Genomic DNA, 17,702 nt, shown 5'->3' on the forward strand with positions numbered 1-17,702 from the left:
CTGACTTCAAAGCAGTAAAAGGTGGAAACTCAGTAGTGCGCAGGTAAGCGGCCAGCGTTAAGACACCGATCAGGCACAAGAAGCTGTAGGAGCAAATAAGTTAGTAAAGTTTGATTTATTTGTTTATTTTAGATTAAACTGTCCTTAGCGGTCCAGAGGCAGAACAGTTAAGTGGGCGACAGCGTATTGGTTCATTAATACGGGGGAATACAAACAGTGCGAGTGAAGAGCTTATAAGTAAGAAGAGCGCAAAGCTAGAAGAGACAGAGAAAAGTAAAGTTAACCTCATAGAAAGGCAAATAGCAGGCAGCTGAGAGGGAGAACAGGACAGGAGCTTAAGGGGAAAAGGTGTAAAATATCTGGAGCAGATCTTAGTGTCACCATTTAAGTTAAGTTAAGAAATTTAATTATAAGAAAAAAAAGGTTAAGGCAGCTTAGTAATCCCAAGTCAAATTTTAATAATGAGGCCAGTGCAATGCAAGTCCTGTTGGATGTTGGACTTTTTAGATGATGGTTTGGAAGAGCCAGTTGTCTATGAGGGCTACATCTGCAAGAGATGCCAGCTGATCCAGCACCTCGAGCTCAGGGTCGCTGAACTGGAGGAGGAGTTGGCTGACCTGCGTTGTAATAGAGAATTGGCGGACTTGGCCCAGGTGTCCTTTAGAGATAGTGTGCACCCCTAAGGTGGCGCTGGAGGAGATTCCAGACCAGACAGGTAGGAATAGGTGGGTCACGGTCACAAGGCTTAAGGTAAAGAGTGCACACTGTCCGGGGCATCAACCCCAGAATTAGAAGTGTCTAACCGTTATCATGTCCTGGCGGAGCTGGACGGTGACTCTGATAATTCTGAGGTGGTAGGCAGGGTTGAGGAGCCCCAACGGGCCACCTCAAAACCAGTTCCCAAAAAGAGAGAGGTAGTGATAGTTGGGGACTCAATCATTAGGGGGATTGAAGCGCAGGTGTGCTCCAGAGAGAGAGAGTCTCGTACGGTGTGTTGCCTTCCGGGAGCACAGGTGGGAGACCTCCTGGAAGGGTGGATAGGCTCTTGGCCAGAGCGGGGTGGATCCAGTTGTCATTGTCCACGTTGGAACAAATGACATACATAAGGGTAGTCTGTCAGTTCTGCGATCCAAATTCAAAGAGTTAGGTACCAAGCTGAGGAGCAGAACTGACAAGGTAGTCTTCTCCGAAGTTCTGCCTGTGCCACGCCAGTCCAGGTAAGATTGAGGAGATTAGAAGGCTTAACGCTGGCTCAAATCTTGGTGCAGGGTAGAAGGGTATAGGTTTATGGGGCATTGGGACTCCTTTTGGAACAGATGGGACCTGTTCCGCGTGACGGGTTACATCTGAACCGGAGGGCACCAATGTATTGGGGAGGCGTATGTGTAGGCTAGTCGAGGATTGTTTAAACTAGGGAATGGGGGCAGGGAGTTTAGGACAGGCCAGATTTAGATCTATACATGGAAGAACAAACAATGGTGTAGAAATAAAAATGCATAGTAATGTAAATTTTAAGCAAACACGTAAAGATAGAAGGATTAACACATTAAAAATAGCTTGCCTTAATGCTAGAAGTATCAAAAATAAGGTAAGTGAGTTGGAGTTGTATGTAGCAGAGCACAATTATGATATTATAGCAATAACGGAAACCTGGCTAAATAACAAAGATGGGGATGAGTGTAACATAGAGGGATACACATTTTTAGGAAGGATAGACAGAACAGAAAAGGAGGTGGGGTTGCTGTTTATGCCAAACAGGAATTAAATGTAAGTCATCTTCAGTTGGATGATGAGCCCCATCTTAGTGAGGACATGTGGCTTCGCCTGGAAAATATTAGGGAAAAGGTCTCATTTTAGGAGTGTGTTATAGACCACCCAATTCAGACAGTAATTTCAACACACATCTTTTAGTAATATCAAAAGGCAAGTTTACAGGGGATATTATAGTCATGGGGACTTTAATTATCCAAATATTAACTGGGATAACCTTACAGATGGAGGAGCACAAGAGCAGGAGTTTTAGAAGTAATCAGCACTGTTTTTAACACAGCATGTTAAAGCACCAACAAGGGGTGAAGCCTGTCTGGATTTAGTATTCTGTAATAATCAGGATAGAATTGAGGGTGTAGAGGTGATTGAACCACTAGGGTCAAGTGACCATAATGTAATACAATTCTCAGTATTTTGTAAGAGTACAGATGCAAAGACTAAAATTGTTAAGTTGAACTTTAGTAGGGCTAATTTTGAGCAGATGCGACAAAGTCTAAGTAGGATAGACTGGGATAAGCTTTTAAATGTGGAGACAGTCGAGGAGCAGTGGAACAGGTTTAAAATGTTTTACATGTAATGCAGGACAGATACATACCTAAATTTGGAAGTAATAGGAAACTAAAAAACTCCACGATGGATTAATAAAGATTTAAAAAGAAGTTGCAAAGGAAAAACTGCTGTATAAGGCATATAAGACTAATGACTGCAAAGAGAACCGTAGCGTATGAGAACATGAGGGCAACCATTAAGAAGGATATCAGAGAGGCTAAAAGACAGTTGGAGAGGAATATAGCAGATAAGGCAAAGAAGACCCCAAGAGATTCTTTCAGTATTTTAGTAGTAAAAGAACAGTTAAGGAGGAGGTCAAGTTCATCAGGAATAGTAAAGGGAATTAAAAGATACAGACAATGAAATAGCAGATGCCCTAAACTTACATTTTTCTGAGGTGTTTACAAGTGAGCAAGTGGATAACCTGCCAGAGGTAAACACAACTACTAAGGAGGTACTGAGGGATTTGGAAATTGTAGAGGGAGAAGTGCTGCTCAGATTAAATAAGATGAAATCAAACAAATCACCAGGCCCAGATAATATTTATCCTCGTGTTCTTAAGGAGGCTAGTGAGTACATATATAAACCCTTGACACATATTTTTAGGAAGTCACTGTGCACTGGAGAGATTCCAAAGGACTGGAAAATGGCAAATATCATCCCATTATATAAAAAGGGTGACAGGGCAGATCCAAGCAACTATAGGCCAGTAAGCTTAACAAGCATCACAGGAAAATTAATGGAAGGAATTATTAAGGATAAGATTGAGCAACACATGACAAGGACAGGAGTTATTCTGAACAGTCAGCATGGGTTCAGAAGAGGGAGGTCGTGTTTTACTAACATGTTGGAATTCTATGAGGAGGCAACAAAAGGATACGATCAAAGTGGAGCTTATGATATTATTTATCTGGACTTTCAGAAAGCATTTGATAAGGTGCCACATGAGAGGTTGGGCATCAAGTTAAAAGAAGTGGGAATTCAGGGTGATGTTTTTAGATGGGTGCAGAATTGGCTCAGACACAGGAAGCAGAGGGTGATGGTGCGAGGAACCTCATCAGAACTGGCCGATGTTAAGAGTGGTGTTCCACAGGGGTCAGTGCTAGGGCCGCTGCTATTTTTAATATATATAAATGATTCAGATAGGAATATAAGTAACAAGCTGGTTAAGTTTGCAGATGATACCAAGATAGGTGGATTAGCAGATAATTTGGAATCCGTTATATCATTACAGAAGGACTTGGATAGCATACAGGCTTGGGCAGATTTGTGGCAGATGAAATTTAATGTCAGTAAATGTAAAGTATTACACATAGGAAGTAAAAATATTAGGTTTGAATACACAATGGGCGGTCGAAAAATCGAGAGTACACCTTATGAGAAGGATTTAGGAGTCATAGTGGACTCTAAGCTATCAACTTCCAAACAGTGTTCAGAAGCCATTAAGAAGGCTAACAGAATGTTAGGTTATATAGCACGATCTGTGGAGTACAAGTCCAAGGAGGTTATGCTCAACCTTTATAATGCACTGGTGAGGCCTCATCTTGAGTACTGTGTGCAGTTTTGGTCTCCAGGCTACAAAAAGGACATAGCAGCACAAGAGAAGGTCTAGTAGCAGCCTAACTACCATACGGCGAAGTGTTTGATGGACAGCAGGAGGCAGGCTAACTCTATTAAAAACAGGGTACCTGCTCTTACCCTCCTTTCAGATAGGGGCATCTGACGTCACATGGCTGGCTTCTCTTCCATCAAGTGGAAAGAGCACACATAAGGCTTCCTATGTGGCTTTTCTCTCAGTGGTGGGGGAAGCCGCTCATCCTCATTCGTCGTGTGTTCTACTTGAGGCGTTCCTCATTCTGATCTGGATTTGTTTTTAAATGACTGTCACCTCCTGCAAAAGAGCAAATGGCTCTCAATTGTTTGCATCTCCTCAAAGGCTACTGCTGTGTTGGCTGGGAAAAGGTTGAACTAGAAGTGCAAACACACGATTACAGAAGGAAAGGGGGTCACATTTTAATGCTGAGAATAAGGGGAATGCACCTTCAAGCCCGATCACTGAGCAGTTCAGTTTGTACAAACACCTGCATCGCCAAGGGTACAGAGAATGCTGCCAGGCCAATAGAGCCAGTGCCATGAGCCAGAGAGGGGCATGCAGACAACAGCATATACCATCCATCCATCCATTATCCAACCTGCTATGCTACAGGGTCACAGGGGTCTGCTGGAGCCAATCTCAACCAACACAATGCACAAGGCAGGAAACAAACCCCGGGCCACCGCAGGGGATGGGCATATACCACAGGGAGCAATAATATCATGGAAAACGGGAAAAGCACTGCTTAAAAAGTGAAAGTTGTTCTAAATATTTTAATAATAAATTACTGAGGGAAATGTATTACTTTTTTACACAACATCTGTAATGCAGAAATGCCTCTGATCTACTGATGCCCACGTGTTAGTTGTGGTTGGCTTATAATACTACAATTTATTATTATTATTATTATTATTATTATTATTATTATTATTGTTGTTGTTGTTAAACATCAACTTTATAAAGCAGTGCCCATGAATAGCTAACACCTGTGTTGAAGTCTCAAACTAAGATCGTTGGCTGCAGTGGTGCATGATGAACGGCTTTAGCGTCAGACTAACACACAGCCATTGTACCCTGCTGGTAAATGCAGTCATGACACGTAAAGACTGAGGATGTGTTTAATTGCTGTGTGCATAATAAGTCACAGAGCTACGCTTAGGGGGCTCGTTTCCTCTTCTTGATAAGTTTATTTGCATGATTTTATTTACTGTTACTAAGATCATTTAATTCACCTGATACAACCGCAAGCAGAAGCAAAATGGTGTGGCGGAGGTTCCCACAAGTTCCTTTTATGACCATCTCAGGCACATGCGACCCATCTGGTATTTCATCAGCGTGTATTGGGGATCAGTTCTCCGTCGGGATGAGCTGTCAGGTGAGTAAAGGAGGAAAATATATAAAACATGCAAGCCAAAGTAGCCTCTCATAAAGTAAACCACCACAGCAAATTAAACCGCACACAGCGTTACTCTGCTTTAACAGGAATGATTCGTCAATGCTTTTCAATAAGACTTTTTATCATTTTGTACTGAGCGTTCTATTTGAGTGGTCCAAGTGAAAACTGAACTCAAAGAACAAATGTGCCACATTTCAACAAACATGCAAACAGACAGATTGACACAGTTGGTGGCATTACATGCAAACACAAATTTAAAAGACTCCCTTAATATTTCTCCAAATTATCCCTTTTACGTTTTTTTAATTAGATTTTAATCAAAGTCAAATGGATCCTTGTTTCTCTAAGTGATGGATGACAAGTGAGGCCAAGTCAAGGTGACAGTGACAGAGGTGAAAAGTAAACTAGCAGCCTTGTGTTTACCATCCAGTGCAGTAGAATACACAAAGGAAACCGTGAACAGTTAATACGGTCTGTGGCTTTAATGTCTCCCTGACTTATTCAAGCAGCATTATAGCAGACTTGGACTTTTAACAAGCGCAATGGGAAGAAAATAAACATGCAAATGAGTTAAATGAAAGGAAAGAAAGGAGGCCTGTGTAAATAAATGTTGTTAGACGTTTTTCTCAAATCTCTTTTAAAGATAAGAGTGCCAAGGTGGTTCTCCAGGACAATGCCATAGGAAAAAACATTTTTGGTCCCCAAAAGAACAATCCACAAGATAGTCCCAGAAGGAACCTTTGTTTAGATGCATAACAGGTTTTATAAAAAGTTTTGAATAGATTTGTGAAATACCAGCGGGTTTCTGATTTTATAAGGACACCTACTGCATAGGCTGAGCATTTCTCTCGTACCTACACGTTATCTCTCCTCCCTCCACTCCAGCTGTGTGAATTTGTGTCTTTATCAGGTGAAGTAGTCAGGTATGAGTGAGTGAGCGAGCCTGTGTGTGCGTTGTCAGCCACGGAGTGCCACCGTGTCCCGATATCCTGGTTTGGCTTCTGCCTTGTGCTGCTGCTGTAAAGGAATGTGCCACTTTATTGGATAGGAGGAGGGCACCTTCACCACAGTCACTGACTGCCACAAGGACTCTTCATCGATACATTTATCCAATGATCTCCAGCGAGGGTGGTCTTCATTGATACATTTACACAATGCCTTGCATTCTAGTTGGCAGCACATGCACTCCTGTCTGATTCCCAGCGAGGATGAATTGTTTGCTTTTTTTCCCCCACTTCTCTTTTTACTTTGCCTTCCTACCATTGCCCAAAGACATGGTCACTGGTGGCACTAAGCTGTGAATGTGCATTCCCTACAATGGGCTGCAGCCCTGGCCTGGCACGGCACCTGCTTTGAATCCATTGCCAGTGTTAAACCATCTCCTGCACATTTATATACACAAGGTGCTGCGAGAGTGTCACACAAGGACACCAGGGTCCAGGCCCAAGGAACTCCCAGTGTGGTCTCTTTTGTGCATGTGGGTTTCCTCCAGGTACTCTGGATAACCCCCACAGTCCGAAGATGAGCAGCTTAGGTGGACAGCGGTGCTAAATTGGCTCCTGTTGTGTGTCTGTGTGTGTTTATCATGGGATGGACCGGTGTCCTGTTTAAGAAGCTTGCTGCTGGGATTGGCTTCAGCTTCTCTTCGACTCTGCTCTGGATAAGCCGGTTTAGAAAATGGAGAAAACTATGAATACATAAACAGACATGCGTTAACATTGTACATACAGCATATCGGAGAACGCTGGCCTTTCAAGATGAACTTTTTTTCACGGCGAGTATTCAACAACTGATCTGCCGGTAGTTATGGCCCAATTATGAGAGCACGGTGCACGTTCTCTTACTCTACAGTTACTCACCCGACCGTTAATCCATCCATTCAGCGAGCCTACTTTATCCAGCTTCAGTGTCGCTATCGGTCACACGTACCAACCAAGCTGTTGTTCACGCCCTTCTTCCGATTCTCGTCTTATACTCTTAATATAAACGAAAGCGCCTGTCAGTCACAAGAAACGGTGAGAGCGCCAGCCGCCCAGCGAGGCTTCTAGTAGGAAAACCGCTTCGCGGCTTCACGGTTCTGCTCTCTCATTGGCCCGGCCCAAGATAGAGCCCACCCTTTATTAGAGAGCTCTGCAGGGATTGGCTAAGATGAAGGCGCCAGTCCTGATACCCCAACCGCGACTCCCCAACTTCACAGGACGACGCTCCTCAGAGGGGAGTGGAAGTGGGGAGGACCGGCGACCAACTCGGGGAAGTGAGCGTGTTTTGAAAACAGCCACACGTGTTTTCTTTGGCGACACACTAGAACTTTCACGTGGTCAAGTGCTCATCTTCCGTGAATGGTTTAAGTTTCGCAGCCCATTCGGACGTTTGGTAGAATTTGAGTAAGCGACTTCACAAGAAGATGGCGGTAAAATTCTATTAGCAGGACGAAGCTGAAACATTTCGCGGTTAGACTGGAAACGCCGATTCTTTCAACGCAAACCACAGCAGAAGACAACGAAAAGGGGAAATGCGCTCGGGCGAGAGGGATGGGATCGGCGAGCTGTTTGCGGCGGACGGATCTTTGAGTGAAAACCTTCGGACACGAAATGCAGAGGAGAGCTGCGATGGATCGGCGAGGTAAGGGGAGGTGCTGACCCGTTAGGCTTGGGTGGCTTCACCCGGTGGTCCTCGAGGTCAGTGTCGCGGCTGCGCGTGTTTGTCCCAACTGAATTCACTTTCAAGTTGACTCTACCTGTGTTGGTCCAACGCGCGTTTCTTACTTGTTTACCATCTTGTGTCCGTCCAGACGTTACGAGCGGCTTTTGTAAAGTTGGCCCTGGGGTGTAGCAGGCGTTCTTGTGTGCCGCGCTGAGGCGAATTCGCCTTCTTTTTTCATCTGTGGAGTTTGCTTCTATTAATGCTCCGGTTATTTGTGTTATGTGTGTATTTATTTTACCAATTCGTGTTAGGCATTTTAAGAGAATTGATGAATTGGGTAATGGCCCCCCTGCAGTGGGGGTCTCGGTTACAATACAGTGCAATTTATTTTTGTGTAGCTCAAAATCACACAAAGGGTGCCACAGTGGGCTTTAACATTCCCCCCCAGCCTTGACACTCTAAGAAGACAAGGGAAACAAAAAAAAAAAACTCTCTTAGGGTTAAAAAAAAAAAAAAATGGAAGAAACCTTGGGAAAGGCAATTTAGAGAGAGAGAGAGAAAGAGAAAGACCCTTTACCAGGTAGGAGGGGCGTGCAGTTCTTTCTAATCCTTTACTTGCTGCCCTCCACATGTGCCAGCCTTCCTCAAACTCCTCCACAACTCTAACCACACTTTTTAATACTCTTAACCCTCGGGCAAAATTCATTTTAAGTTTGCCAGAAAAAAAATCAATCCAAATATCACATTCCAAATAGATGGATAGTACTTTATTTTTCCCCTGGGGGAAAATGCTGATTTTTACAGAAGTGCAATTAATGAAGAAATAAACATTTAATACATTATTTCAAACAACAAATCCCCTCTCAAGTACACACCAGAATGACCAAAAAGAAAGGCGCATTGTGGCTTTGCTAAAAATAAAAAGAGCAGTCAGAGTTTCCATCTTAACCGAGGTGGCTGGATGGCATTGAATGCACTGGAGAAATCAAAAAACGTCATCGTCACGGTGCTGCCAGCTTTGTCCAGGTAGCAGTACGCTTTGTGGAGCAGACAGATAATTGTATCTCATCTTTTTGTCTGATAGGCAAACTGTTGTAGGTCCGGGTGGTCTTTCACAAGAGGTCTCTCAAAGATCTGAATTATTCAAAGTGATTCACAACTGCACTGTATTTATAATTTATTGATATTAAATCAAACAAGTTATCTTTTATCTATTACAGGGGTTGATCCTGCCTTACAACCTGTGATTGCTAGGATAGGCCCCAGCTTCCCCAGATAAGCACCTGTTAAGAAGCACACAAGTGAAAATGACACTAAAGTAGCTGCTCCCCTTCAGTTATCGGCGTTATTAGCTCCAGTGTTTCCGCTTCTTATCACTGATTGTCAATATTCAGGTGCAATTAAGAGAGCAAAATCAACAGAAAAGGTCGAATAAGGTTAAGCGTTTCCAGAAATGCACATGTTTGAGTTTCATCGACTTTTAAATGTCACACTAGCACACTTTCCAGAATGTAAAATCTGAGAAGGGACAAGAAGGGCAGTTAAATAAAAAGTTAGAAGTAAAAGTGACTCGCTGATACGTGAAACTGGTGGGGAAAAAAAATAATGGCAGCCGCTAGGAGTTCCCAGGCCAGAAATCCAGAACCCCTGTATTATGGTGGGCCTTGCAGGACAATGTGATTAAATGGTTTCACCACACAGCGTGACGGGCCTCAGAAAGCCTGCCAGCGTGACGGATGAGCAAGTCTCATTTAATTCTGCCCGTGTGGGGTATGCTGATGTCGTTGGCTTTTCAGTTGTAAGAATCTGCAGTGTGCAGTGTATACTCTTCATAGTTGGCATATGGAGGATGTCTTCATTTCATTGAAGTGCTGAGTAATTGTTTTGAAACTATCTGGACATCTTTCTCTCATTAGTCTGAAGAACAGCACTGGTAGCACTGCTGCCTCACAGTAAGGAGATCTGGGTTCACTTCTCAGGTCCTCCCTGCGTGGAGTTTGCATGTTCTCCCCGTGTCTGCAGTCCCGTGTGTGTGTGCGTGCCCTGCAGTGGGCTGGCGCCCTGCCCAGGGTTTGTTCCTGCTTTGCGCCCTGTGCTGGCTGGGATTGGCTCCAGCAGACCCCTGTGTTAGGATATAGTAGGTTGGATAATGGATGGATAGATGGATGAATTTAAAGCAGGCAGAAACGGCGGCCAACGGCTGCTCAGAAGATCACAGACTTGGCCCTTACATTTAAAGCTTAGATAGAAAGGCTTTTATGAATTTTTCAGTCCAGCTTTTAAAGTTCAAACATTTCCGAGACAATATTGTGGCACTGCATCTCGTATTTTGCTATTGTTTTAGGAAATTCACACTCTACACTGTGTTCATGTTGTAGATGTGCAGAATGGCCTGCACTGACCACATCAAATGTGCGGGGTTTTTAATGACTTAAATTGTATTGTGTTGTGCGTTTTACAAGGAGGGGGGGTGACGATTTTTAGCTCCATGACAACAAACAGTTAAGTGGGAAACAAAGCACTGCTGGTCTTTAACCGAATGCATCTTTGAGCCAACAGAATACGCTGCAGCTTCACCACCAAACTACCGTGGAGATTTACTTTTCAGACAGTATTTGCCATTTTGATCGCCTGGTATTGCTTTGTGAAAACAATATTTAAAGCAGTCGGTTAGTAGTGGACAGACCTGACAGAAATGATGCATTTTTCACTACTCTGCCTGATTTCGCATTGGGACAGTTCAAATCTTCTGTCCCATAAGCCGCATGTCTTTGCAGTGCAGTAAGAAGCCCACTTTCATCTAAGGAGAACCTACAGGCTCGGTCATGGCCTGGCACTTATCTGCGTGGAAACTACTTGGGGTGTCACTTCATCAACCTGCTGTGTCCCCAACGCTTCCTAGAAATTAAAAACAACGTGACTAATGAAACGGAGTGTGAAATCAAAGTTTGTGAGGTTGGTGTTTGAGGATTCCTGAGGGGCTCGAGGGGAATTTGTTTTGCTTGGTGCACTTTGTGAACTTTCTGGGTTGTTTTCCACCAGCAATGGAAGCTTTTCTAAAGAGACTGCTGATGATGAGCGCACACACATATGAGTGAGTGAGTGAGTGAGTGCATTCAACCGTGAGTGAGCCATACGTCTCCTGTTTGTTCAAAACATTTGTTTGAATTTCCCCATGCGATTGATAAATTTGATTGAATCTAATCTAAAACAATAAGACTGAAACAAGGGTGTGAAAGGAAGCTGGAAAAGAATGACATTAAAAAAAAAACAAACAAACAAATAAGAGCTTCTGACAGCAAAACATCAATGGGGTTTCTAAGTATCTGCAAGAAATAAACCAATCTGCACTGTGCCATAAAACGTGTGGTCTGTCGTGACCCTGAGCTAGAGCAGGTTTGAGAATTGCACTGTCCTATCTTCAAGGATGTCCTCCGCATGGTTAATAATACCTTTTATTTATGTAGCGCCTTTCCCATGCTCAGGGCACTAATACTGACCTCAAATGTGGGATCTCCTTGAGCAGTGCCCTTAAATCCAGCAGCTGTGACCTCCCCAGATGTGTAAGGTGGGGTTGTGTCCATCTGTGTGGCTGAAGCTTCTTCATTTTAAGCAGAACACTGCTTAGTGCCAAGGCTGCAGGGGTGAATGTGGTCCATCTAGAAACCTATTGTGGTACCTCTGGTGATTCAGGCGGGTGAAGCAGGGCTTAGGACCTCAGGACGGTGGGCTGTGCTCTGGTGACTGAGAGATTACACTCCTTCACCTCCTTGGGTACTGAAATGGAGACCCCCATCCAATAGACTGCCCTCTGACTGGAGGAGCAATGCTGACCCTCGTGTTTGAGGCACAGATGTTTAGGATGTTGTAGGAGTTTGCCAGGCCTGTTTTCTGTGTCTGGGAGAAGTTTAGTGCTCTGTGCCCTGTGTTGTGTTGTAGCAGCTACTCCATGCCACATGATTATGGGGTCTCAGGGCTGCGGCTGTTCTTGCCATTTAGTCTGTGTATTTGTAGAGTGACAGTTGGGTGTTGGGTTGAGTCTGTTCAATATGGGCACTGGCCATCCATTGTTGTGTCCTGTTTGTGATTTTCATCTGACATGATATCAAAACACAGCTGTGGTGTCAGGGCGTCCGTCCGGTCTCGGGCGCTAAGGATTGTATCTCTTGGTGTCATCAGTCCAGGAGCTCCAGTGGTTCACAGCTCAGACTGTGCACATGTACCCAGCTGTTGGCATAATTCATTGCTTTCCCAACTGTTTAACCGTACTAATTGGTATTTTTTTTTAGCGTGATTTTCATTTTTTTTTTTAACATCACTTTAAACCGCTTAATTGAAATTAAATGATTTAATCAAGAACATTGCCAGCTCTGTTCAGGCCATGTCATTTCCTGCTGAAAATGTGTAGCAGATATGGACTGTATTGGCCGGACGCAGACATCCCAAATTGTTACTCCGTCGGCCACTTTACATCCTTACTGTTGGCGCACTGTGTTGGTACCGTAATCCATCGTGACTTTCACTGCAGAGATATGACCAACTGAAGTTAGTGTCCCACTTACAGGCCATTCCTGTTCAAACATTCAAGCACAGGTGCCCTTTGAGTAGGGTGCTCTGTGCCTGCACCTCATTGAGTAGCACATACGCAGGTCCTTCATATCCTTTCTGGCCGTTTCGACTGATTGTTATTTTTTTGTTTTTGCTGCTCACGCTTCTCAAATTGTGTGTGTGTGTGATTGGGAGGAAAAAGTGAGCACTGAAATGAGATTCCTGCACTGCTGGGCTCACCGTGTGCGAGAGGGTGAGGACCCCTAAATAAGCGGAGCTGACGCTTCTGTAAATTGGGAGGTGCCAGCTGAGGTGGACTGGCCCTCTTGTTGCAGTGCATGGCAGGCATTCAAAACACTTTGGGGGGGTCTGTTTCTCTCACCTGCATTGTTAGGATTTTGAGTGTTCTCCAAGAACTGGCATGAAGGAGGTCTGGTCAGCCCAGCTCAGCATGTTACTGAAAAGCAGAACAAAAATGGCGTAGAAATGAAGATGACATTCAAGTGAGACAGTCATTTGTTTATTAATTAGTGTGCCCTGTGATTGCCTGGCATCCTGTCCGTGGCCTTGATAATGGGGAAGTAAACCCAGCAAGTGGCCCTCCTAAGACGCCCTTCTGACCTCCTTAGGAGGCTTTTGAAAATGTCTTGTTGTATTTGCTGCTGATGCCAAGTGTGTTTTGTATGTTGAAGTGCAGGTTGAATATGGAGCCTTGTAGAGTTGATGCTAAATTCAAAGGAGGAGGCAAAGAAATGGGCTTGTGATGTTTGAAGTTGCTTCACCCACCTCCCTCTTGCCTGACAGGACCAGGATCTGATTGTAAATGTCTGTCAAATGACGCAAGTGGGCAGATAAATGGCAGATTTGTGGAGCATTCCAGTCTCTGGTGAAAAAAGTAAAAAGAGCAGGCCTTTCAGAATGTGCCAGTCTGGTCTTGACTTCCTTACCTGTTGAGACACGATGTGCTGCCTTCTGTTGTGAACACAGGATTGTTGTCTTGGCTGTTCTGGGCCACACCCATCAGGTAAGTCATCCTAATTGTATTCATTTTTTTTCTTATTTTTTTATAAAGTGGACTTTCTGCAGTTTAATTGATTGTCAGAGGCAGGAGAGTCATGGAGATGATGTGAGATTTACTGTTTCTAAGTGGATTGGCAGTGCAAGGGGGCAGCAGATCTATAGGGGCCGAGAGTTCAGGTTTGATAGAAGGCCAGATGGCGACTTCCCCCGCAGGCTGGTAGATTGCAGCACAAAGGCACATAAGAGCGTAGACAGGTCGGGGCTCAGCAGTGCCGTGGCACCATCGTCCACCATAGAGGACGATTGCTGGTGACCTTTGACTTTGCAGTGGACTGGGTTTACATGGCCCAGTGTGTGCCCGGGTTCATTTAGCTAGCAACAAGAAGAGGAAAAATGGAAGGTCGCATTCTGGCAGGTGTGCAGGCCGACCCCTTGGCTCTTAGGTGTGAAGTTTGTTTAACGGTGTCCTTTCGCAGTGGTTAGTCCTGCATGTGCTTGTTATGTGATGTCCCTTCCATTTATTGTCGTTCAGGATCCACTGGGACTTACTGAGTGTACACTACATATATGGAAAGGGATTGGATTTGACCAGCGCTGGGGTGAAGCTGTTCAAGCGTTGCATAGTAACTTGTCTTATTAGAGTGTGAACGCTGGCCCCGGCACAGACAGACGGACAACATTTTTGCACCCAACACACTTTTATTTACACTATTTACAAGTTCGATAGTCACGTGCACTCACACAAACCCCAGTGCTGCTGGCACTGAATCCCCCAAAGTCCAGGGCCCACAGTTTCTGTGCCTTGCTTCCTGGTCGCCTCCTGATCTCTCTCCAGCTCCGTCAACACTGCCTCCCGACTTCCACCACCGACTGGAGGGAGGCGGCCCCTTAAATAATGCTCCCGGATGAGCCCCAGGTGTTCCCGGCATTCCCTCCTTAGCCACGCCCCAGCGTGGCGGAAGTGTCGGCTGTCTTCCTGGCAGCTCTCCGGGCGCCACATAAAGTCTTCCCCGGCACTTCCTGGTGTGGCGGAAGTGCCGGGCTCCCGGAATAATTAGGCACTGGGGCGCCGCCTGGCGGTGGCCACGGGTCCCTACAGGGCTGGGCTTCCAAGCCCCCTACCCGAGGCCTCCTGCATAACCAGGACGGACGCCCCCACTCGGTCTGGAGGAGGCACTCGCCCTCCTCTGGTCCTCCAAGGCGTCCCGGCCGGACTCCATCCCCGGCCAAAGACCACACGGGGTAAACTGGCATCGGGACGCCGCCTGGCGGTGGCCACAGGCCCCTACAGGGTAGGGCTTCCATGCCCTCGACCCGTGGCTCCCAACAGAACCAGGACGGACGCCCCCTCGCGGTCTGGAGGAGGCACAAGCCCTCCTCACGTCCTCCTGGGCGTCCCGGCTGGACCACAAGAGTTATTACCAAATACGTCATACAAAGGTAACACTGGGGTGGCCTGTGCCACTTGAGCTCTCAACTGAAGCTCCAAGTTGGCAGCTCTTTCGTGTCTAGGACAGTCACTTTGCAGTCATCCATCCACCTATCCCTTCATTTTATTTTCATACTTTTCAGTTGCAAGGGGCTGGGGAGCGTCGGTCACAAGGGTGTGAGTCAGCCCTCTGAGAGATGACTGTTGAACATGGGGCACACTCGCCCAGTTTAGCCACTGTGGAGTACAGCTCCAACGTCTTTGGGAGATGGCAGGAATGCAGATGCCTTAATAAGAATGCACTTGGGCCTGTGGGGAACATGAGCCGGCTACACAGATAGTCAACATGCCGGAATTCTAGAGCCGTGAGGCCGTAGCACCTCCATCCTGTGCTCTCCCAGTCATTAACTAGATGTTTAGATGTGGTCTAATGTGGAGGACGCTGATGTCTTGAGAGCCAGCTTGCTCATCGTCCTTTTGGAACAGAAAATAAACGCAAACGATGGTTATATGATGGCACCATGCATGTGCTGACCTTTCATTTTTGAAGGGTGACCTAAGGCCAACTAGCCTGACTACCCCGGGCAACAGCAGTGACCCTGTTATGAGAGTTGATGTTCTTATCATTACCCAGATTGCTAAGGCCCATTTCACGATGTTAATGGCTAAGGTTCCGGACAGAAATTAACATGGATACGGGTTCATATCCTACCACAGTCTGCGGGCAAATACAAATCACTTCACAGCCCCATGCTGCCCATTTGTAAAATGGACAATATGAGCAGTGAGTTGGGGTGCCACGTGAAACGAAGGCTATGAAATTGGCAGATTGAGCTGCGCTTAATGAGGCTCAGTTGTCTCATTGGCGGACATTTGGGCCGTTTCGCTGTCACTCTTCACCTTGTCTTATCTGTCATGAGCCTCTGCAGACAGCTTTTATATTTTGTAATAAATGGCCCTCTGCTAACACAGTAGAAAGAATGCTGGCTGCTGGTTGCTCTGTCTTCAGAGCAGCTAGAGAATGCATGGCATTTGGCATCCGAATAGCCCAGGCACCATGAAGCAATTCTCATTTCACTGGGTTCATTTTGGGAAATGGTGGCACCCTGCCAGGACCCTTCACAGCTGATATTGTCCGTTTTGTTTTTTAAACTTTGTATTTATCACTGTGCCATGCTAACTCTGCAGACACTTGCCGTCAGGACTGAATAATAATTCACAGAATGAGCCGAGCTCCTCAAATTCAAGGTCTTGAAGGGCTAAGGCTTGGCTTGACCAGGCACACACCTACACTTGTTCATGACAAGCGGGTTTAGAGTCGACAGTTCACCTGACATGCAATGTTGGGTAGATAAAGAGTTACTTGGAGAAAGTCCACACGGAGAGCATAGAAATTCAACCCTGATTGGAGCCCATTGTACTGGAGCTGTAATTCAGCAGCGTTGACTACAGCACTGTGCCACCATGAAATAATATTTAATTAGGTGATTTCAGGTTAGGTTCACTGGTGACTCCCACTTGTCGTGTTTTATAAGAGACACAGGTGTGTGTGTGTGGGTTTGGACCCTCCATAGGACTGGCGTGCCATTTGTTGTTGGTTTGTGCCTGCTGCCCAGGAGAGGTTCTGGTCTCAACTTCTGGATGGATTAAATGGGATTACAGATGAATGGATGTGTCATAGGAAGTTGAATTTATCTACACTTATCATCCTTATTGTGAGAACTGCAGCCCACCTATGAAACATGACTGGATCCCTAGAAGTGGGTTTGTGGCCTGCAGAGAGAAACCCCTAACTGTAAATCTGCAAGACCACCCCGGCCTAGGGGAGCAGTTGGACTAACAGGACTTTCACTGGGTGTGTGCTGTTTTGGCATTTATTGGGCACTTTTACCATATGCAGATACATTAGGGTCTTCTCTCAAAGCCTGAGGTCATCCCCCTAATCCAGCAACTGGGCCACTGGAGATTTCCAGTTGAAAGCTACTGAGGCTCTGCTGTCTAATGGGGAAACACTTATAGGTAAAGAAAAGTACGGGTGTCTGTGCCATTGGGGGCTGCTCAGGTGGAGGACCCCGTGATTCTGTAGCCACACTAGTTGGTAGAACAAGCTCTGACCTGGGAAGTGAATCCAGGGGCTGATGTAGAACGCTCAAACTGAGGTGGGGCTTGCGATGGCCGTCCACGGAGTTGTTAGAAAGATGAGGACGGACGTGTCTCTGGCAGGGAGGATAGGAGTAGAGCTGCTGGAGGAGGTGAAGAAACCGGACACCCAGAGGGAGACGGACACAAGCAGGACTCGCATCTCCAGGGCGAGCTCCACTGTTGGCCTGGAGTTGAACACCATTGGGGCACAAATCCCCTAAATGGAGAGGTTGATTACTGGGGTACTTAGCTGGTAAAGTGACACTTCTGTAAATCACGATCCTAAATCAACAGCACTGAGAGTGACTGACTTACGAGTGGCTTTCTAAAAACACAGAAAGAGGCTTTCTTTTGGAAGCTGCCACTGAATGAGGGACACTAGAGGACAGAAGAGAGGACAAAGAACCTCTGTGAGATTTCAGAACAAACTGAACTGGATGTAAAAGGAAACCGAAGGCTATGGCAGCCTGTCCTTCTTTTTGATTGATGTATTTGGCATTTGAACTTCTTCTGGTCCTTTCTTATTGCTGCTCTTGCTGTAAATAGCGCAATGTGCCTATTGACACACTCGGTGTCCCACAATTAGCTCCAAATTAATAGTTGACGAGTAT

General features: G+C 45.6%; 1 protein-coding gene and 1 long non-coding RNA gene across 9 annotated transcripts in view; one reads left to right on the forward strand and one right to left on the reverse strand.

The window, feature by feature from the left end:
* Positions 1-1,784: 1,784 nt before the first annotated feature.
* Positions 1,785-7,383, reverse strand: LOC120540157. 2 transcript variants are annotated; one of them, XR_005635764.1, is made up of 4 exons: positions 7,169-7,383; positions 5,146-5,281; positions 4,018-4,210; positions 1,785-1,824 (listed from the first exon to the last, which is right to left on the reverse strand). It is a non-coding gene; the product is annotated as an uncharacterized LOC120540157 (long non-coding RNA). The 2 variants fall into 2 exon arrangements; XR_005635763.1 differs by lacking the exon at positions 1,785-1,824 and having other exon boundaries at positions 3,857-4,210.
* Positions 7,384-7,544: 161 nt separating this feature from the next.
* gramd1a (GRAM domain containing 1A) overlaps positions 7,545-17,702 on the forward strand; it is a 96,383-nt gene continuing 86,225 nt past the window's right edge. For 6 of the 7 annotated variants that reach the window (XM_039770671.1, XM_039770676.1, XM_039770674.1 and 3 more), the window contains exon 1: positions 7,848-7,931. Coding sequence is in view for 1 of the 7 variants with exons in the window: in XM_039770677.1 (XP_039626611.1) it covers positions 7,822-7,931 (110 nt within the window). In the remaining 6 variants the exon portion in view is untranslated. Of the gene's footprint in view, positions 7,932-17,702 lie in introns of all 7 variants that reach the window. The other variant, XM_039770677.1, reaches the window with a different exon arrangement.

Source organism: Polypterus senegalus, chromosome 12, assembly GCF_016835505.1.
Source record: "Polypterus senegalus isolate Bchr_013 chromosome 12, ASM1683550v1, whole genome shotgun sequence".
Lineage (NCBI taxonomy): Eukaryota > Metazoa > Chordata > Cladistia > Polypteriformes > Polypteridae > Polypterus > Polypterus senegalus.